Here is a 22723-nt window from a genome sequence, read left to right as displayed (position 1 = left end):
CCATCTCAGGCTGCTGCTTCATTTATCACAAAGGCTTTTAGGCCAGAATTTTGTTTTCCCTTTTCCCTCCCTCCCGGTGGAGCCTTTCATGCTCCGATTTACTATGTTCGGATGCTCTCCATTTGCCCCGTTCCCTCCAAGCAGCTTTGGATGCAAATGTCTGATACGGTCAAAGGGAAAATTGGTCTTGTTTTCCTCCAAGAAAACAGAGGTTGGAAGAAAATGTCCTTCTGGGTTCAGTTCCAAGTGAGGGAAAAGACCCTGGATTCATGGGGGCTGCTTGGAAAGGTGGTTTTAATGGTGGACAGGATCACACGCCTTGAAGATGTTGGGCGAAGAGAAAAAAAAGGGAAGAGATGTGGAGTTTTATACCCTTTCTGGGCTTTTGAATTTGAGCTTGGTTGTCAGACTCCCCTGGGGCCATGCAGGAGCAGCTCTGTAGGCTGAGTCCCAGGCTTGGTTGAGCCTTGCTGGGTGATGTACCGTATTTTTCGGAGTATAAGACGCACCAAGATTTTGAAGAGGCAAATTTTAAAAAAAGTTTTTGCACTCTGCAGACCTCCCGAAAATGGGCCAGTTTTTTGTCAAAAAAAAAGGGGGGCATGCATAGCCTTTATGAGGCTTATAGAGTGTTCCTGGGGGCTGGGGGGGGGGCAAAACTAAGTAAAAAACGGCCCGGTTTTTGCTCATTTCTGCCCTCCCCAGCCCCCAGGAACACTCTGGAAGCCTCCTAAAGGCTCTGCATGGCCATTTTGGTGAACGGGGCGGGGTTTCGGGAGGCAAAACAATGCTGTATTCAGTGTATAAGACGCACCCAGATTTTCACACTCTTTTTTGAGGGAAAAAGGTGCGTCTTATACTCTGGAAAATATGGTAATCTTCCCAGGTGCCATGTGGTGAGATGAGGAGAGGGCTTTGGGCAATTCCTACTATGGCTCTGCCTGAAGGAGGCAGATCTTTGTTATGTAGAATAGACTGGCTCAGGCCTTAATGGCCCATTAACAGAGTAACACAGTTGGAATGGACCTTGTAGGTCATCTAGTCCAACCCCCAGCCCAAGCAGGAGACCCTACACCACTTCTGACAAATGGCAGTCCAATCTCTTCTTAAAAACTTCCCAGTGTTGGAATATCCACAACCTCTAGTGGCAAGCTGTTCCACTGCTTATTTCTTCTCCATTGACAAAGGTTGGATTCCTGCCTCCTTTTAAGGGGAAACATTTTGCCTTTTTAATATTTCCTAAAACATCTCATTTTTTCTAGGAAAGTGGGGAGTGCTGACTTCCTACCCACAAAATGCAAAACCTTCGCTTTTGTACCCAACTGAGCAAAAAAACAACAGCAACATAAACCCAGAGATGGGTCATTTTACAGTCTCCCGCTGCCAGTTCTTCTACTTTTGCCCTGGTATGAGCCAGATGTTTTCCTCCGATGCCAGCAGGGCCAGCTGCTGCCCGCCTCTCCCCACCCTGCTTTGCGTCATTGATCACAAAACGGCGCGGGATGTTACAAGCTGGTAGTACAAGGCACCCTTTGTTAAGGGAAGACAGATTCCCCCCCCCCCACACAAAACAGGCCACCAGTGAGATTTGATCTCCCAACTTATCCCCCCCCCCCGCCCCGGGCTCCACCCAGGTTTAGGAAATAAGGAAAGTTCAGGACAAGCCACCTGCAAAATTGGAAAGGGGCTCCGTTGAGTCGTGAGAACCAAAAGCTGGAGAGAAGCAAAATTCAAGCAGGGTGATTTTGTGCAGAGAGAAACATAAACGAGGGAAGCACCCCTGGAATGCAGCTTGAGGAGCTATGAGGATGGAAGAAGATGTTTTGTTAACAATCTGGTTGTTAGTTGTGAAGCCGTGTCCATCGCGACCCCATGGACAACGTCCCTCCAGGCCTTCCTGTCCTCTATCATCCTCTGGAGTCCACTTAAGCTCACGCCGACTGCTTCAGTGACTCCATCCAGCCACCTCCTTCTCTGCCGTCCCCTTCTTCTTCTTTTGCCCTCCATCGTTCCCAGCATGAGGCTCTTCTCCAGGGAGTCCTTCTTCCTTCTCATCAGGTGGACAAAGTCTTTGAGTTTCCTCTCCAGGATCTGGCATTCTAAAGAACAGTCAGGGTTGCCCTTGCAGTCCACAGGACTTGCAGGATAGATAGATAGATAGATAGATAGATAGATAGATAGATAGATAGATAGATAGATAGATAAATAGATAGATAGATAGATAGATAGATAGATGTAGGTAGGTAGGTAGGTAGGTAGGTAGGTAGATGATAAATAGATAAATAGATAGGTAGGTAGGTAGGTAGATAGGTAGGTAGATAGATGATAGATAGATAGATAGATAGATAGATAGATAGATAGATAGATAGATAGATAGATAATTAGTTGTTAGTTGTGAAGTCGTGTCTGACCATCGTGACCCCATGGACAACATCCCTCTAGGTCTTCCTGTCCTCTACCATCCTCTGGAGTCCATTTAAGCTCACGCCAATTGCTTCGGTGACTCCATCCAGCCACCTCCTTCTCTGCCATCCCTTCTTCTTTTGCCCTTCATCGTTCCCAGCATGAGGCTCTTCTCCAGGGAGTCCTTCTTCCTTCTCATTAGGTGGTCTTTGAGTTTCCTCTTCAGGATCTGGCCTTCTAAAGAGCAGTCAGGGTTGATCTCCTCTAGGACTGACCGGTTGGATGGCCTTGCAGTCCAAGGGACTCAATGCAGGAGTCTTCTTCTCCAGCACCCGAGTTCAAAGGTCTCCATTCTTTGGCGCTCAGCCTTCCTTATGGTCCAACTTTCACAGCCATCCATTGCAACTGGGAAAGCCATCGCCTTGACTTTTGTTGGCAGGGTGACATCTCTGCTTTTTAGGAGGCTGTCTAGATTTGCCATAGCTTTCCTCCTCAGGAGCAAGCCTCTTTTAATTTCTTGGCTGCAGTCCCCATCTGCGCTGATCTTGGAGCCCAGGAAAATAAAATCTATCACTACCTTCCTTTAGCTTTTAGGTGAGGACTTTGAGAAGAGGAGAGGATTGATCTCCTCTAGGACTGACTGGTTGGATTACCTGGCAGTCCAAGGGACTCTCAGGAGTTTTCTCCAGCACCAGAGTTCAATCTGGTCAACTGATCTATCTGTCTGGATTCTCCATGGAAGGGAGGTTTTCCAGTCCTATGAAGAAATGACCGAAACCAAATCTGGAGCCTTTTGTCATTTTTTCACCAATCTATATGGATCTTCCCCCCGCACCCCCAAATAATGATTTAATTTACATGCTCTCTTTTGCCCGTTTGCAAAGGGGATGCCAACAATCTCCTGGCCACATCAAGGTTGCAAAATGAGACCAGAGAGTCCGAGAAATGCTATGTTAACACTCTGAATAGAATCACAAGAGTTGGAAGGGACCTTGGAGGTCTTCTAGTCCAACCCCCTGCTCAGGCAGGAAACCTTACACCACTTCAAACAAATGGTTACCCAACTTCTTCTTAAAGACTTCCAGTGTTGGGGCATTCACAACTTCTGGAGGTAAGTCATTCCACTGGTTAATTGTTCTCGCTGTCAGGAAATTTCTCCTCAGTTCTAAGTTGCTTCTCTCCTTGATTAGTTTCCACCCATTGCTTCTTGGTGCTTTGGAGAATAGCTTGAATGGCAAAGAAGATTATGTGGCCACTTTTTGCATTCGGGTCCTCAAACGATGAGGGAGGACACCCTTTGATGTTTGTCTATCAATCCCACATTTCTATTAATTCCACCCCCACCCACCCAATCCAGCAAATCAACAGGGCCCACAAAATATCCTCAAGGGAGTAGAGTCGATCTGCGTCCAGTTAACCGCAAGTAGGTGTGATATACTCAAAAGGTTGCCTTTGGCACTATCCCATTTCATCCGAATCCCTTGAAGCGATTCCCAGAAGTTTTGGTGACAAAATACAATTATTTTCTCTGAATCCTATTTTTTTTTTGGGGGGGGGGGTCTCCTTGAGCAAACGAGATGGAAATACCAGCAGGATATATTAAAGCCAAGTTGTTCTCCTTCTTTGCAGATGACACTGGAACCAGATGTGACACAGCTGCAATTCAATCCCAAGTGTGAATAAAAATGGCATCTATTTAAAAGTCCAACCCCCTGCTCAGGCAGGAAAACCTACACCACTTCAGACAAATGGATATCCAGCATCCTCTTAAAGACTTCCAGTGTTGGGGCGTTCACAACTTCTGGAGGCAACTTCTGTTCCACTGATTAATACTTCTCACTGTCAGGAAATTTCTCCTCAGTTCTAAGTTGCTTCTCTCCTTGATTAGTTTCCACCCATTGCTTCTTGTTCTGTCCTCAGGTGCCTTGGAGAATAGTTTGACTCCCTCTTCTTTGGGGCAACCCCTGAGATATCGGAAGACTGCTATCATGTCTCCCCTGGTCCTTCTTTTCATTAAACTAGACATACCCAGTTCCTGCAACCGTTCTTCCTATGCTTTAGTCTCCAGTCCCCTAATCCACTTTGTTGCTCTTCTCTGCACTCTTTCTAGAGTCTCCACATATTTTTTACATCGTGGCAACCAAAACTGAATGCCATATTCCAAGCGTGGCCTTACCAAGGCCTTATAAAGCAGTATTAACCTTTCACGTGATCTTGATTCTATCCCTCTGTTGATGCAGCCTAGAACTGTGTTGGCTTTTGGGGCAGCTGCTGCACACGGCTGGCTCCTATTTAAATGGTTGTCCACTAGGACTCCCAAGTTCCCTTTCACAGTTACTACTATTGAGCAAGGTACCACCTATACTGCCCCTGTGCATTTCGTTTTTCTTGCTTAAATGTAGAACCTTACTCTTTTCACCATAGAATTTCATTTTATTAGATCAAGATCCTTCTTTATCTTAAACCTATCTTCCGGAGTGTTGGCAATTCCTGCCAGCTTGGTGTCATCTGCAAATGTGATGAGTTCCCCATCTATCCCCTTGTCCAAATCATTGATAAAGATAATTGAAGAGTACTGGGCCTAAAACACAGCCTTGGGGTACCCCACTGCATACTTCCCTCCATGCAGACGAAGTTCCATTGAAGACTACTCACAGTGTGTGGTTGGCCAGCCAGTTATGAACCCATCTGGTGGCGATGCTGTCTAACTCACATTTTTCTACTTTATCAAGTAGCAAATGATGGCTTACTTTATCAAATGCCTTACCGATTACTCATTTAGCTGAGTTGCAAAGGTCATTTTAGCCAGGTTTCAAAGAGCCCTTGGGTGGGGGTGGGGGCAGAGATTCTGCACTACATTTTAAGAACCATCCTAAATGTTTCTTTTTGTGGAAATTTCCTGCAGGTGTTGAAGGCGAAAAGCCCTCCCCTCTCCCCACCTAACACCTGGAAATTGGCTTGAGAGTTTGTCTCGCTTTGAAAGAAACGTGAAGATGCTTTGTTTCCCATTTTTTTAAATGTTTATTTTAGTTTGAAACACACCTCTGTCCTGGTTTTGTGTGCGTTTGTTTAGGCCCCCCCCCAGCACCACAGAAAAGTCAATGTTTAAGCGATCAAATTGGTAAAAAGGAGTCCCCGATAATCAGAGAGTAACCGTTGGCTGAGGTTAATTAACCCAGTTCTTTCACATTTAGGGAGGTGGCAGTTTCCTAGCATTCCCGGGTCTCGGGACTTGAGTAGGATGGAGCGCCGGAGACAAAATAAGGCCACACTGAAAAGTACAGCCACTGTGTTCTTGCACTCATATTATTCTCCTCCAAGTACATCAAGAACCCCAAATCCAGTCTTGAATTCCCAGCTGAAGGCATGTCTGTATTTGGAGGGGGGGGGACACACAAACTGAGACCCTGATGTTCAGATTCACTGCCAAACTGGACCGGACTAAGAACCATCGCATGAGGTGGAAAGGGAAGTGTGCAGCTTAGTCAGAAACGGTTCGGCTCATTGGAGACTCAGTGGGAAAATTGGATTTTCCCAGCCATTTTCAAAGGATAGCCGTAGACTTATATACCGCTTGACAGTGCTTTACGGCTCGCTCTAAGCAGTGTATAGAGTCAGCCTCTCTTGCCCCCAACAATCTGGGTCCTCATTTTACCCACCTCGGAAGGACGGAAGGCTGATTCAACCTTGAGCCTGGCGAGATTTGAACTGCCAAATTGCAGGCAGCCGGCAGTCAGCAGAAGGAGCCTGCAGTACTGCGCTCTAACCACTGTGTCATAAAATGTAGGATAAAATGTTGGCTGGAGAATTGAAGTCCTCTCATCTTACAGAATATGTGTTGGAAGGGACCTTGGAGGTCTTCTAGTCCAACCCCCTGCGCAAGCAAGATGCCCGATACTATTCCGGACAATTGGCCGTCCAATCTCTTCTTAAAAGCCTCCAGTGGTGGAGCTGCCACACCTTTTGAAGGCAAGGTTGACTTGGTTTTCAGTCAGGAAATTAGTTCTACGTTGGGCAAGTTTGCAAAAAAACAGGCCTGTACAGCAATCCAAATTGTTTCTATTTTCAGCGCCTTTACGACGGCTGCAATGATTCCTGGGAACTGTTGGGGGGGAGGGTTGAATGACCGCAGTGAATAAATTCAAACCGCATCCTCAAGTATCCCTTTCCTTGCCTGAATAAGTCACCAGCGGCCACAAGCGTCTCTCTCGGTAGCCAGTTTCAACGGAAAACGAACCGAGCCGGATTAAAAATAACGCAAGAAAAGCAGGCCTCGCGGTTTGTCGCATAAGCAACCAAGGATGCGATGAACCCAACCGCTCTTCCATCCCATCAACCTGACCCGGAGTTGCCAGTTTCCCCCCCTGCCACCCAATTCAGGGCGTTGTAGGACATTACGTGACGGAGGAGGGAGGGGCTGCGTTCCGTGAATTTTACACCGCTTGCCCATCCCCCAAGGGGACGTTCCAAATTTCCTTGCCAAGGACGTCCCCAAAATTGAAAGTGTCTCCAAAAGATTTGGAATGTAGGAGAGGGAGCGTGACGAAGTCACCGGATTCTGCCTGTACACATCACACCATAGAAATATATATGTATATATTTATAGATAAGATAAGATAGGTATGTATTTTCTGCCCCTCCCCTTCCCCGAAGAGCGTCGTAGATGAGTCATGAGAAATAAAATGGGGCACATGTATGTTGCATTATGTACATGTGTGTAAAACTGGGAACTCAAGTTTTAGACACCTGTCAGGGTCGGTGAGGGCACGGTTAAATCCCCAAAATATTTTTCTTCCATAAAGGAGCAGTCAAACGGGCATCTAAGACAACCAGCCACCAGATGTGCCAACGTTGGCTCTCTGAAATCAACTGGAACTTTGAGCAATGTTTTGCCTTGGATTTCGACACTACGCTTGCTGCTCTGAAATGTCTTCAAAATTATTTGGCAGGTATCGGGTGGACGGTCAACTTGGCTTGATCTAAGGGAGCATCCAAGATCTGGTGCCCAGGCTACAGATAATAAAAGAACCCACCAATGAATTATCATTGTGAATTATGAATTCTGGATCCGAAAACGTTTTAAGCTCATATCCTTGGAGATTTCAGATTCTGGATCAGAAAGGTATGCTCGTCGCCTTGAAGGTTTAAGGCAGGGGTCGGCAACCTTAAACACTCAAAGAGCCACAAAGGTCCTAACCAGAAGCTCCCCCCCCTTCAATTCTGCAGACCACCGGAAGTCCGGTTCCCCCACCATAGAGTCTCCTCCTAGCACGGCGTCCTTTTTCCTCTGCCGACCGGAAGTCCGGTTCCCCCACCAGTCTCCTCCCAGCACGGCGTCCTTTTTCCTCTGCCGACCGGAAGTCCGGTTCCCCCACCATAGAGTATCCTCCTAGCACGGCGTCCTTTTTCCTCTGCCGACCGGAAGTCCGGTTCCCCCACCATAGAGTCTCCTCCTAGCGTGGCGTCCTTTTTCCTTTACCTGTTCTAACCGAAAGCCCTATCCATTTTGGAGACAACCGGCGACAGGGAGCCGCAGCAGAGGGATAAAAGAGCCACATGCGGCTCCAGAGCCACACATGTTGCCGACCCCTGGTTTAAGGGATGCTGTTTGATCTCCGGGCCACCCACAACCTTGGTTTTAACTCCTTCCCCCAATGCCTTTGCCTACTCCTCCGAGACCATCCTGTCTATCCGGCAAAGCCGTTCCTCATCACTGCTACCGAGAGCTAAATCTCTTGTGGCTTCTGTCAAAAGAGGATAAAGGATAGATTTGTGTGTGTGTGTATGTGTGTATGGACACACACAGACACACTTACATACAAGACACATTGCTGGGCAGTTTGTCATTCTAAGAGCGAGTACGAGAAGATCAGAGGGAGCCCGGTGAAGACTGAAGGAGTAGTTGGATGCTTTGGGGTGTGTGTGTGTGAAAACTTGAGAGTCCAGTTTCTTGGACTTTGGCAGTGAGTCCCTGTTGGCTTATTTGGGGGGGGGGATGTGTGGGAAATCCCACCCCCCTTGAGTTTGTAGGGGAGTTGCTGTTCCTTTGTTCCAGAGTCGCCACAGTTCGGGCAATCCCTTCTGTCTGCGGTCTTCGGTTTCCCCCCTTTAGCGTTGGTGTCGGCCAAAACAGATTGAAGAGATGAACAGAGTTGGAAGGGACCTTGTAGGTCATCTAGTCCAACCCCCCCCACCCCACCCCCGCTCAAGCAGGAGACCCCCTACAGCCTTTCTGACCAATGGCAGTCCAATCTCTTCAAAACAAATAATAAACCTGATTAAAAACAATAATAATAATAAAAAAAGAATGACTTCAAGTATGAGTGACATTTACAGTGGACGGTGACCCCCCCCGCCCCGCCCCGGAAGCAAAATGGTGTGTGGGAGGGGGGAAACTTTGTTCCTTGGTCACATTCCGAAGCTTGGCTGGGTTGCCAGGCCTTGGCTCCTTGTGAGTCCGACGGGCGAGATAATGTTGCAACCAAACAGTAGCCCCCAAAATAATGTTCTTTTCTCCGACCGAATCCTCTCGCGAGCCGCCTTCTTCTTCTTCTTCTTCTTCTTCCTCGTCTCCCTGCTTTTCCCCCCTCTTCCTGTCCCTCCCTCCTCCCCCCAAAATATAAAAAAGCAAGAAGTTTTACAAAAATAGAAAATAATTACAGCAATAGCCGAGCGGAGGGGAGAGAAGAGGGAGAGGGAGAGAGAGAGAGAGAGAAGCAGGGAGTCTTCATTTGGCTGCGCAGTGCAAGATGGTGGGGTGATTCAAAGCATCCTCTACCAGGTGGAGTTCTTGGCGGTCCACCACCACGTCTCGTAGGCAGCCCACGAAGCCGGTGAGGAAAGATTTGGGGAGCTTGTGGGCCAGGCTGAGCTTCTCCAACCCACCTGTGAGGAGAGGACAAGGAGGAAGGGTCAAGACAAGAGGTCCCAGCTCCATGCTAAGCCACGATTTCCGGGTCTCCCAGGTTCTTCCATCCATGACCTGGAGACCTTCTCGGGAGGCTTCAGAGCCGAGAGATACTCTACCCCACCTGGAGAACCCAACCCACATCCTGGCTCATGTCTGGGTATTAAGACGATTGCATTCTTTAGAAGGCCCTGCCTAGGTCAAGCTAGGATATTGTGGCCTATCAACAGTTGAATCAGAGGAGGAAAAGGCGTGGGAATCAGGGTCAGCATCAAGGCAACCTGAGAGCTCCAAGGGGGAAAAGGAAATGGAGCTGGAAGAGAGAGAGAGAGACAAAGGCTGGGCCATCAGTCAGCCCTCAGATAGAGAGTCCACAGCCCCCAGGTCCAGAGTTGGCTGATGAGGAAGAGGAGGAACAGCTGAGTCCAAAGCCTGACGTGCAGATGCAAAGAAAGCAGAGGAGAGGAGAGCAGTGGAAATCTATGGGCCGGCCCTTGGGATGGAGGAGCCACCGATGCTAGGGAAGCCCCACCCTAGCTCTGCGGATGCGCAGAAGGCAGAGGAGAGGAGAACAGTGGAAATCTATGGGCCGGTCCTTAGGATGGAGGAGCTGCTAGTGAAGCTCCAACCTAGCTCTGTGGATGCGCAGAAGACAGAGGAGAGGAGAACAGTGGAAATCTATGAGCTGGTCCTTGGGATGGAGGAGCCGCTGCTGCTAGTGAAGCCCCACCCTAGCTCTGCGGATGCACAGAAGGCAGAGGAGAGGAGAACAGTGGAAATCTATGGGCTGGTCCTTGGGATGGAGGAGCCGCTGCTGCTAGTGAAGCCCCACCCTAGCTCTGCGGATGCACAGAAGGCAGAGGAGAGGAGAACAGTGGAAATCTATGGGCTGGTCCTTGGGATGGAGGAGCCACCGCTGCCAGTGAAGCCCCATCCTAGCTCTGCGGAGGCGCAGAAGGCAGCGGAGAAGAGAACAGTGGAAATCTATGGGCCGGTCCTTGGGATGGAGGAGCCACCGCTGCTAGTGAAGCTCCAACCTAGCTCTACGGATGCGCAGAAGACAGAGGAGAGGAGAACAGTGGAAATCTATGAGCTGGTCCTTGGGATGGAGGAGCTGCTGCTGCTAGTGAAGCCCCATCCTAGCTCTGCGGATACGCAGAAGGCAGAGGAGAGGAGAACAGTGGAAATCTACGGGCAGGTCCTTGGGATGGAGCCACCGCTGCTAGTGAAGCCCCACCCTAGCTCTGGGGATCAAAGGCAGGAGGCGGAGCGGAATAGATGTGGTCAAGCTCACGGACTCACCCAGCCAAAGGGCCCCGTCTGTGTCCAGCTGGGTTGCTCCAAGGGGAGAGGAACCCATGACGGGAGACTCGTTGCCAACTTGCAGGGACCCGTCTCGATGAACTCTGCCGGAAGAGTGGGGAAAAAACAAGGCAATGCATACATTTTGCAAATATTCATTTCTCATAAATACTACTAGAGTTATACATTATCCTTTAACATTTATAACGCCATTCTTCCCATAGAGATATAATAATATATTCCAGATTGCTTTCCTGCCATCCTGTACATCCATCCTATATTGCAACAAGCCTACTTCGTCTTCCCTCTCTTTCTCCTACCCTCCCTTCTTCTCTACTTTCTTCTTTCCTCCTCTCCTTTCTCTTTTCTTCTTTCCCTTCCTCTCCCCTCTTCCTCCCCTCTCTCCTACTCTTACTGCGCCTCCCTTTCTTCCTCTTCTTTCTTCTTCCCCTCTCCTTTCCTCTCTTCTCTCTTCTGCTCTCTCCTTTCCCTCCTTCCGTTGTTACGCTTTCATAAATATAGAGCCCAGTCCTATATTTATTTTACACAACGCGCTTCAATCCCCTCTTTCTCCTCTTATTTTACATTGGAATGATCTCTGTATTTTGGAATGAAATGCAATAGGATTGCCAAGCAAGCATCATTCTAGAAGTTGGCTCATCCCTCCCAGCTCTTGGCCGACTCATCCTGGGAGTGTCTCCAAATAACTTGCCTGGACTTGTGGTAGACCTAAAAAAAAAAAAACCCCGAAGGAAAAAGTCCCTTTTGATGGAGACCAGGGGGGGTGGGCTACGACTCATCTTTCCCCTGGATTCCCGCCCTGGTGAGATTTTTATTTAGATCCAAGGGGTGGTGGTGGGAATGGCTGGAAGGCCAGAGGTGAACGGTTAATGTCTCGGAGATCCAAGAGTTCACAACAGACGTCCAAACAAGCCTCAGAGGGCAGACAAGAGCCAAATGCTACCGTCGTTGTTAGTGCAACAGCTCCACTTTAGCTGCTGTTTTTCTTTTGTCACAGATCTCTGCTTTCATCTCCAGATTGTGGAGTGTGAACAACTCACAGTGGGGCTTTTAAAAAAAGTTCAAAAACCCGACTTCCCAGATTGACTTGAGCCGTTGTTTTAGTGGCACAGATTTATCTGAGTGATAGGTAAAGGTTCCCTTAGCACGTAGGTGCTAGTCGTTCCCGACACTAGGGGGCGGTGCTGATCTCCGTTTCAAAGCCGAAGAGCCAGCACTGGCCGAAGACGTCTCCGGGGTCATATGGCCGGCATGACTCAACTCCCAAAGGTGCATGGAACTCTGTTCCCTTCCCACCAAAGGTGGTCCCTATTTGTCTACTTGCATTTTTACGTACTTTCAAACTGCTAGGTTGGCAGAAGCTGGGACAAGTCACAGGAGCTCACTCCGTTAAGCGGTGCTAGGGATTCGAACCACCGAACCGTCATCAGACTAGACACACCCACTTCCTGCAACCGTTCTTCCTATGTTTTAGCCTCCAGTCCCTGAATCCTCTTTGTTGCTCTTCTCTGCACTCTTTCTAGAGTCTCCACATCTTTTTTACATCGTGGCGACCAGAACTGAATGCCGTATTCCAGGTGTGGCCTTACCAAGGCCTTATAAAGTGGTATCAACCCTTCACGTGATCTTGATTCTCTCCCTCTGTTGATGCAGCCTAGGACTGTGTTGGCTTTTTTGGCAGCTGCTGCACACGGCTGGCTCCTATTTAAATGGTTGTCCACTAGGACTCCAAGATCCCTTCTCACAGTTACTACTATTGAGCGAGTTACCCGTTATTCCTACTTTCCGTTGCACCCGTCTAAGGAAGATCCCCCCCTAATGGCCACGGGAGTTTAAGCTATGATCCTTTTTCCAACAGCGAAAGGGATAGATGAGCTTACGATGTCTCACCTGGACGCTTTGATCTGAATCCACTGGTTGGTGTTGATTGGGACGGTAGACCGCAAGATCACGGGCTTGGAGCCGAGGTCGTAGGTCATTTGGACCCGGCCGTCTACGATGGCCAAAGCGATGTAGTCCGATCGATCCAGACCCTTCCCGCTCCACAGGATGAGACCCTGAGTGGCTTCGGTTTTGATCCTGAGCTCAAAGTAGTTGGACTGCAGGGCCTTCTCGCTGCATTGGGACGGACGGGAGAAGTCAGTTGGGGAAGCAGAGAGAGGGTTTTCTCCCCACTTTTGGAGCTCACCCAAAGCCCCCCCCACTCCATTCAGACCAGAATAACTCTCCTGGCCTCTCCCAGGCCTTCAACGGTCAAGTCATCGGTCTGCTTATGTCTGGCCCTAAACCATGTGTTGAATTTTGGTTCTGAACAACTCTACATTTGCAGTGGATGGCTCAATATATGGATATGGAAAGGTTCCCCTTGCACATATGTGCTAGTCATTCCCGACTCTAGGGGGCGGTGCTCAACTCCGTTTCAAAGCCGAAGAGCCAGCGTTGTCCGAAGAAGTCTCTGTGGTCATGTGGCCGGCGTGACTCAACGCCCGAAGGCGAACGGAACGCTGTTCCCTTCCCACCAAAGGTGGTTCCTATTTTTCTACTTGCATTTTTTACGTGCTTTCGAACTGCTAGGTTGGCAGAAGCTGGGACAAGGGAGCTCACTCTGTGCCGCGGCATGAGGGATTCGAACCGCCGAACTATCTGAATGACAAGCTCAGCATCTTAGCCACTGAGTCCCACTTGTCCTGGAAGCAAGTCCCCCACGGCCAGGAGATCTAAGAAATCCTGGGTGAGGTTGGAGAACGATCTTTCGGACCGACAAGCTCAGCGTCTTAGCCACTGAGCCGCCGCGTCCCTCCAGAAGCCAAACGGATCATGGTTAAATTCAGATTCACCAAACCCAAGTTCCAATATGATTTGAAATTCCACCTGGATCGTACGACACTAGAGACTTACAGCACTTCAATCAGTGACTGTTCGGCGTTATAATGGCACTGATAAAAAAGTGACAAACGGCCGTTTTTCACACTTACAACCATTGCAGCAATCCCCATGGCCATGGGATCAAAATTCAGCTGCTTGGCAACTGACTCATATTTATGACGGGTTGCAGTGTTCGGGGGTCCTTTTTTTGTCAACCTTCGAATGACCAAAATCAATGGGGGAATCCAAGATTATTATACTAACTAAACCAGGGCAGGGTTTCACTTAACAACGGTGGCAAGAAAGGTCATAAGATGGGGGCAGAACTCACTTAACACACGTCTCACTGAGCAGCAGAAATGTCGGGGTTAATTGTGGCGGTAAGTTAACATTGCCCACCAATTTGTTCAAGTTTTTATTTTATGTTTGAAAGGCTGTGTTGTAGATTTCTGCAATTTTAGATCTTGGGGACCCTTTAATGCCTGAAGCGCAAAATCAAATGACCGATTAACTCTCTTAAGATAACCTCTCTTAAGATCGGTTTATTCCCTGCCAAGGTATCTCTTCTTCTTGAGAAATTGGATGGCGGCAGAGAAAAATCAAACGTCCCAGCTAGAGAGTTGAAAGCATTTCACAGAGCACACTACACACACGGATACACACAACTACACAACACAAGACAAGACACAACACGGGGTTACAAGGCCACTGTTCACTCCCCCACCCCCTGCCCCCACAGGGGAGAAATAGATCGCTCTGAGCAAAAACTATTTGAGATGAAAGAATAGAATAGAAATAAGAGAGTTGGAAGGGACCTTGGAGGTCTTCTAGTCCAACCCCCTGCTTAGGCAAAAAACCCCACACCCCTTCTGACAAATGGTTATCTGATATGTTCTTAAAAACCTCCAGGGTTGGAGCATTAAAGAGGAAACGGGCTGTTTAAAAATCGGGAGCTGAAAACCACCCCTATTCCAAAGTTTCTCTAGAGACGGCGGCCGTTGCAAATAAGTAGAGCCTCCGTGTTCAGAGGCAGTATACCCCAATGGCCCCAGATGCTGGGGGTACAGCCTACAGAGAAAGGAAGCTGCCTTTGTCCAAGGCACCTGTGGACAGAACAAGAAGCAATGGGTGGAAACTAATCAAGGAGAGAAGCAACTTAGAACTGAGGAGAAACTTCCTGACAGTGAGAACAATTAATCAGTGGAACAGAAGTTGCCTCCAGAAGTTGTGAATGCCCCAACACTGGAAGTCTTTAAGAAGATGTTGGATAGCATCTGTCTGAAACGGTATAGGGTTTCCTGCCTAGGCAGGGGGTTGGACTAGAAGACCTCCAAGGTCCCTTCCAACTCTACTATTGTATTGTATTGTATTGTATTGTATTTGTGTGCCTGAGAAAGGATCCTAGTTTTTAACTGGGGTTTAATCAGAGTTATCTCCTTGGAGCTCATCTCTGTTTCAAAGCCGAAGAGCCAGAGCTGTCCGAAGACGTCTCCGTGGTCATGTGGCCGGCATGACTCAACGCCGAAGGCGCACGGAACGCTGTTCCTTTCCCACCAAAGGTGGCTCCTATTTTTTCTACTTGCATTTTTTACATGCTTTCGAACTGCTAAATTGGCGGAAGCTGGGGCAAGTCACGGGGAGCTCACTCCTTTAGGTGGCGCTAGGGATTCGAACCGACCAACTGCCGACTTTTCTGATCGACAAACTCAGCGTCTTAGCCCCTGAGCCACCACGTCCCTATGGAATTTGTAAGAAACAGGAAATAACGTTGAGGCTGGAGCGACCATGCAGGTGAACCAAGCGGAACGTCAACATGGGGGGGGAGGGGAACAGAAAGAACGGCGGCGAGCTCTGGATACAAGATGCAAGCACATCTGCTTTGACAAGACTCACCTGAGGTCCAGATGATAATCCAAAGCATCGGGACTTAGAAGCAGAAAAAAAAAGCGGATGCATGCATTAAGCACCGGGATAAAAGTTATGAACGGATCGAGGCGGGAAAGCGGCTAGTCCCTATGAAACCCCAGCCATCCTGGTGGCTTTCTCCAGGTACGGATCTGGGAGAAGTTATATTTCCAGGGCACCTGGGTGATTTCGGTTTGGGGCGTGCCGAATGTTTTGTGGAGTCAAAACAGGACGGAGCCCAAGAACATGTCTGGAATGCAGAGCAACCCATTCAAGCCTGAAATACCGTATTGTTCGGAGTGTAAGATGCACCTAGTTTTGGGGGAGGAAAACGAGAAAAAAAATCTGCCTCTGTCTGCAAGCAATTTGCCTCCTTGCAGCAAACAGCAAACAGCCTTTTTCAGTTTAGCCTGATTAGCACAAGAAAAAACAAATCTGCCTCTGCCTCCCAGCAATTTGCCTCCTTGCGGCAAACAGCCTGTTTCAGTTTCAGTTTAGCCTGATTAGCACAAGAAAAAAATTCTGCCTCTGCCTCCCAGCAATTTGCCTCCTTGCAGCAAACAGCCTGTTTCAGCTTCAGCACAGTCTGATTAGCACAAGCAGCTGATTGTCAGTTGGATATGCCTCCCGATGATTAGCTGTTTCAGGTGCAGGGATTGCCATAGCCTAATGCTACCTCCGCGTGCCCTGTTTTCGGCCTCTGCATGCCCCATTTTCCGCTTGTTCCAGGAGGCAGGGATCAGAATGGGTGGAAAATGGGGCACTCGGAGGTGGGAATAGGCAATGGCAATCCCTGCAGCCTGAAACAGCTGATGGTCAGGAGGCCAATCCATCCAATAATCAGCTGTTTGTGCTAATCAAGCTGGGCTGAAGCTGAAACTGAAACAGGCTGTTTGCTGCAAGGAGGCAAATTGCTGGGAGGCCAAAGGGTGGGGACTGGCGGATGGGAGGGGCTACATTCGGTGTATAAGACGAACCCAAATTTTCACCCTTTTTGGGGGGGGGGGGAAGGGCCTCTTATACTCCGAAAAATACGGTAACCCTTTTTCAAGCTTGAAATGGGGTGTTCCGTATCGAAAGCAGTTCAACTCTGGAAGAGTTTGGCACAGTGCCAATGGATGTGTGGCAGGGGGAAACCTTTTGCATGATTTACACTCTCGAGGAATTACTGTAAATCAGGAGAACAAGCAAGGGGAGATTAGACATTGTAAACAACTCATATAGTCTTGGGTTAGAATGGATGAGAGTTAAACGAAGGGAGGGACAGGGGGAGAGAAGGGAAGTAAGTAGAAAGTCAAATTAACACCCACACCTTCCTTCCGTTTCATATCTCACGTCATTATTTCAATAATGCAAATTGGGATTTCTCTCTGAAACTAATTCAGGTGTTGAGACTCAAGAGCTGGACATATGTGGGAAGGAAGGAAGGAAGAAAGGGAGAGGGAAAGAAGTGATGAAAGAAAGGAAGGGAGAAAGAGAAAGAAAAAAGGAAGGAAGGAGTAAAGGATAGGATAGGAAAGAGGGAGGAAGGAAGGAAGGAAGGAAGGAAGGAAGAGAGAAAGAAAAAGGAAGGAAGGAAGAGAGAAAGATAAAGAAAAAGGAGGGAAGAGAGGAAGAATGAGAGAAAGGGGAAGGAAGAGAGAAAGAGAAAGAAAGAAAAAGAAAGAGAGAGAGAGAAAGGAAGAGAAAAAGAAAGAGAAAGAAAAAGAAAAAGGAGGGAAGAGGGAAAGAATGAGAGAAAGAGAAAGAAAGAAAAAGAAAGAGAGAGAGAGAAAGGAAGAGAGAAAGAAGGAGAAAAGGAGGGAAGAGAGAAAGAATGAGAGAAAGGGAAAGCAAGAGAGAAAGGGAAAGAAAGAAAAAGAAAGAGAGAGAGAGAAAGGAAGAGAGAAACAATAGAAAGAAAGAGAAAAAGAAAAAAGAGGGAAGAGAGGAAGAATGAGAGAAAGGGAAAGAAAGAGAGAAAGGGAAAGAAAGAAAGAGAAAGAAAGAAAAAGAAAGAGAGAGAAAGGAAGAAAGAAAAAGAGAAAAAGAAAGGCAGGAAGGAAGAGAGAAAGAGACAGAAAGAAAGAGAAAGAGAGAGAAAGAAAGAAAGAAAGAAAGGGGAAAAGAGAGAAAAAGAAAGAAAGAGAGAAAGAGAGGCAGGGAGAAGGGAAGGAAGGAGAAAAGAAAAAGAAAGGGATAATCAAGATTTTGAGGACAGAGGATGACCCAACATTCCGTCCCCACATAAAGCTTGAGGAAAATGACCCCCAAACTTAGAATCTTGGCAACAGATAGTTTCCATTAAAGGGCGTTTTATTCCAGACATTTCAATTCCCCAAATATGGAAAAAGTTGAAAACTTTTCTCCCTCCGCGTTGGATCTGAAGTCCCCTAAGAGAGCTTTCAACTTTGCTAAAGCTGAGCTCACAAGCTGTGATGCTCAAATTGTGAAGTCTGGAGAACAATTTTAAAAAAAAAAAATTAATATTTTTTAAGTGGGGGAAAAACCCTCAAATGTCACAACGGTTTCCACTGAATATTTCCCACTTGTTCTTTATTATTTTTTTCTTTTCTGATCCATTTCTGTTATAGGTACGGTCCCGGTTTCGTTCGGACTGCCGCGTTCCCACATGGTAAATATATTGCTTATAAATATAAATGCAGGTCTGTTTAGACTTGCATTTTGCAGGAGGAGGGGGCCAGTAGCCCTGCCTTAAATCTTGATTTCCCCCCACTCCCACCTCCACTTGCAAGAAAAAGAACCATATTGTCAGTTTCCTTTGGAAAACCAAGTCGCGGAGAAAATGAGGATGGGCCATTTCCCAGTTCCCATTTTCTTGGGTCCTTTTCGAGATTAGGGTGAACAAACCATGCCTCTGTTGCATCTCGGATTGCTGATTTTAGTTTTCAATGTTAACTGCGGTACCAGCGGTGAAATCTTTTTTTTTTTTTTGCCCACCGCTTCTGTGGGCGTGGCTTGGTGGGGTGTGTGTGTGTCATGTGACTGGGTGGGCGTGGTCAACTCTCCCCCCCCCCACTTTTTAAAGCATTTTTTCCCCCCTGCCGGTTTAGGCAAATAAGCAGGAAAAAAAAATGCTTTAAAAAGGGGGGGAAAGAGCTTACGACGATCGCGCGGATCGGTAGGAAAAAAATGCTTTAAAAAGGGGGGGAAAGAGCTTACGACGATCGCGCGGATCGGTAGGAAAAAAATGCTTTAAAAAGTGGGTAGGGGGGAGCTTCCAATGAGCTGAGCTGCGATCCTCGGAAGTTTTTTTTTTTTACTACCGGTTCATAGAACCAGGGACAATCATCCCTACTGGTTTGGCCAAACGAAGCCGAACCGGGAGGATTTCCCCTCTGTACGGTACTCTGCTTGGCGCACTTCGTCTTAAGATGCCTGAGATCTGAACGGCGGTTGTGGTAGACAGCACGGTCTATTCAGGTCAGATCCCATTAAAAAAAGCCGATTTCTCAGATCTTAGGAAAGGAATCTGGGCTTTAGTGAGCTAAGTATTCAGATCCATTCATTCTCTAGGTTAGGGTTCCTTGCCCCGGCTGGGGAATTCTGGGAGTTGAAGTCCATTGTCTTAAAGTTTGAGAAACCCAAGATCCTAGATCAAGCTAGCAGCATGGAATTGGGTGCTTGTGGCCCTGGGGAAATTATTATTTACTGATAGGAGAAAATATTCGTAGCTCGGGTCTAAACGGTGGGGCCCTTGGTGCTCTCTGAACTTCGTGGTTTTTCTGCAGACGTTTCCTTAGAATGGAATGGAATAGAATAGGGAAGAGAATGCAGAACAGAATTAGATCAGATTAGATTAGAATGCAGAATAGAATAGAATATAGGATACAGAATAGAATAGAACAGAATGTGGAATAGAATAGAATACAGAATAGAATAGAATAAGGAAAGAATAGAATATGGAAAGAATAGAATAGAATATAGGATACAGAATAGAATAGGATACAGAATAGAATATGGAAAGAATAGAATATATGATACAGAATAGAATATAATATAGGATGCAGAATAGAATAAAGAAAGAATAGAATATGGAAAGAATAGAATAGAATATAGGATACAGAATAGAATAGAATAGAATAGAATAGAATAAGGAAAGAATAGAATATGGAAAGAATAGAATATAGGATACAGAATATAATATAGGATACAGAATAGAATAGAATAAGGAAAGAATAGAATATGGAAAGAATATAACATAGGATACAGAATAGAATAGGATACAGAATAGAATAGGATACAGAATAGAATAGAATAAGGAAAGAGTAGAATATGGAAAGAATAGAATATAGGATACAGAATAGAATAAGGAAAGAATAGAATATGCAAAGAATAGAATATAGGATACAGAATAGAATAGAATATAGGATACAGAATAGAATAGAATAAGGAAAGAATAGAATATGGAAAGAATAGAATATAGGATACAGAATAGAATAGGATGAGGAAAGAGTAGAATATGGAAAGAATAGAATATAGGATACAGAATAGAATAGAATATAGGATACAGAATAGAATAGAATAAGGAAAGAATAAAATAAGGAAAGAATAGAATATGGAAAAATAGAATATAGGATACAGAATAGAATAGAATATAGGATGCAGAATAGAATAAAATAGTACAGAATGTAGAATATAATAGAATATAATGCAGAATTGAATAGAATATAGGATACACAATAGAATGGAATGGAAAGGAATAGAATATAGAATAGAACAGAACAGGACGACAGAGTTGGAAGGGACCTTGGAGGTCTTCTAGTCCAACTCCCTGCTCAGGCAGGAAACCCTATACCTTTTCAGACAAATGGTGTACCCAATGGTGTATCATAACCAAACTAGGTAATATCATCAGCGCTAGTGATATATAAAATGCGAGCAACCCCACGCCCTCCCTTTCCCTCCTTGCACTGATGATGTTACCTAGTTCGGTCACGAAACGTCTGTGCGAAAAACCACCAAGCCCAAGGCCCCCACCAAAGATTATACGTAAAAGAACTCTTAACTCCAGGGCCCAAAGGAAGGACAGAAGGACTTGCAAAAGTGTCTTGGATTTCAGCAAAGAGCAGACAGACAACCCTGCAAGGTTGTCTTCTTGGGACTTCCAAGGGTTAATTTCTCAAGAGGCTCCTTGGTGGGAAGAGAGTTCAAAGGATGGACCGGCAAGCAGGAGGATGGCGGGAGGCATGAGAAAGTGATGGGAGATGCGTTTACTTACGCTGGTATCTCATTGGTCAGTTGGCTTGCAAACAAACAGAAACACAAGGATGGTTGAGGACAGAGAGAGGGAAAGAAAGGAGGAGGGGAGGAAAAGAGCAACAACATATCACATTCTCCAAAGGGACTCCCCGCCACTGGAAGCAGTATACGGAAAGGTTCCCCTCGCACATATGTGCTAGTCGTTCCCGACTCTAGGGGTCAGTGCTCATCTCCGTTTCAAAGCCGAAGAGCCAGCGCTGTCCGAAGACGTCTCCGGGGTCGTGTGGCTGGCAGGACTCAACGCCGAAGGCGCACGGAACGCTGTTCCCTTCCCCCCCCAAAGGTGGTCCCTATTTTTCTACTTGCATTTTTTTTACGTGCTTTCGAACTGCTAGGTTGGCAGAAGCTGGGACAAGGGAGCTCACTCTCTGCTGCGGCACGAGGGATTCGAACCGCCGAATTATCTGAATGACAAGCTCAGCATCTTAGCCACTGAGTTCCACTTGTCCTGGAAGCAGTACAAGTCCCCCACGGCCAGGAAATCCTGGCTGGGGTTGGAGAACGATTAATCAGCCCAGAATGAGACGTACACGAACAGACACATGTGGGCAGACACAATAGGTTGGATGAGCTGAATGGAGCCTCCCTCTACAGAAGCAGTGTATCTGCAGACTGGTTACGCTAAAAAAAACGGATGTCGGAGAAAGAACGCAGCTTTGTACTCTGCACATGAGCTTCTGAAAATTTGTTAGAGGTTAAGGAAAACGGGGAAGATTTCGCTATCCTACAGGCTAATTTTTTGTGGCCCTCCAGGTTTTGAGCTCGGAATGAATCTTCTACTTGGGGTCCCTTGTTTAGGACATGGGTGTTATAGCCCGCCAGTGCCCAGTGGAGCTGGCAGCAGAGTCGGACAGTGAGGAGGTTGGGGGGAAGCATGGGCAAGTCTTGGAGGCTGGGGAAGGCTCGGACGAGGGCTCTGCTTCAGAGGCAGAGATGGGAACGAGGCCGTCTGGCAGTGAGCAGGTGCCTACAGAGCTAGAGAGCAGTGAGGCAGAGGAACAGCTGGAGCCTGTTCCCAGTGTGCGCATACACAGAGCTGCCACAAGAAAAGAACAACTCAGAAATCAGGGCCGACTTGGGAGTAAAGCTACACGTGGACGTTGAATGGCCCCTCCCATAGGAAATAAAAGAAGAGTGAAAGGGGAGTGGGCTTTTGCAGGAAACAATCCGTTCGTTCGGTCCTTAGATTCGTTTCAGGAGTGTGAAGATCTGTCCCTGAATCTCAGAGACTCTGTGCCCAGCCTTTGCTTGCACAGAAACCTTGTTTGGAAAATATTGACATGGCAGCTTTCCAAGAGAGATAAGGTCGGTGGTCGTAAATACTCCTTTGAAAGACACTTTGCTAGGCCTTTGCTGAATATGAGAGGAATTCACCTTCGTTTAATAATAAAAGGGGTTTTGTTGGGACCAGGACTCTGCCTTGTGCTTTTTGGGGAAGCCTAGGGCAGACCAATGGGGAAGGTGCCAAAGACTTAAGGATGGAGGGAGTGGGAGGGAGAAGAGATTAGCCCCTTCCAGATTTCTGTCGCCGAGCTTGTGAATGGAAGGATTCCCAATTCTTCGCTCCGAGACAGTGTTTCTGATTGGGAGATTCTGGGAGTTGAAAGTCCTCCCGTTTTCCAAATTGGTAAGGTTGAGATAGTGGGTGGGACTTGTGGTTTTGGCTCCGCCCAAGGGAGGCAGGGCCTGTAAGAAACGGGGCTCCCTCCCTATGGTCAGATTTTAAATTCGGGCTCTTTTGTTGGTTTTAACCTCCCCAAATCTCCACTCCCACCGGTCCTTACCTCTTAGTCACGGCGTTGTGGTATTCGATGTAGGTCCTGCCGTCGAAGGCGATGGCTTCCGAGTCTCCAGCTGCTTTCTCAGTGAGGACTAGAGGGATGGAAGCAAAATTTGAGAACAGTCCGCCGGTGCCCGATTGCAACCCCTATAATCCACAGCCGGTAAGGCCTGTGTCTCAGCAAGCTTTGTATCTCTGTTTTTTGGGGGGGAGTGGGGAAGGAGAGACCCAGAATTTTGATCATTTCAGGCTGGAAGATATCCTGCCTCAAAATCCCA

General features: G+C 47.2%; 1 protein-coding gene across 2 annotated transcripts in view; it reads right to left on the bottom strand.

Moving 5' to 3' along the window:
• Positions 1-8390: 8390 nt before the first annotated feature.
• Positions 8391-22723, bottom strand: part of AGRN (agrin) — a 277808-nt gene continuing 263475 nt past the window's right edge. Inside the window, exons 33-37 of one of the 2 annotated variants that reach the window (XM_081954875.1) lie at positions 22450-22537; positions 15392-15424; positions 12524-12748; positions 10613-10716; positions 8391-9288 (exon numbers count right to left, since the gene is read on the bottom strand). In XM_081954875.1, coding sequence (XP_081811001.1) covers positions 9131-9288; positions 10613-10716; positions 12524-12748; positions 15392-15424; positions 22450-22537 — 608 coding nt within the window. In that variant the 3' untranslated portion in view covers positions 8391-9130. The remainder of the gene's footprint in view (positions 9289-10612; positions 10717-12523; positions 12749-15391; positions 15425-22449; positions 22538-22723) is intronic. The other variant, XM_081954876.1, reaches the window with a different exon arrangement.

Source organism: Natrix helvetica, assembly GCF_964273705.1.
Source record: "Natrix helvetica genome assembly, chromosome: 5".
Classification (NCBI taxonomy): Eukaryota; Metazoa; Chordata; class Lepidosauria; order Squamata; family Natricidae; genus Natrix; species Natrix helvetica.
The sequence above is the reverse complement of the archived record's forward strand: the minus strand, read 5'-3'. Positions and strand labels throughout refer to the sequence as shown.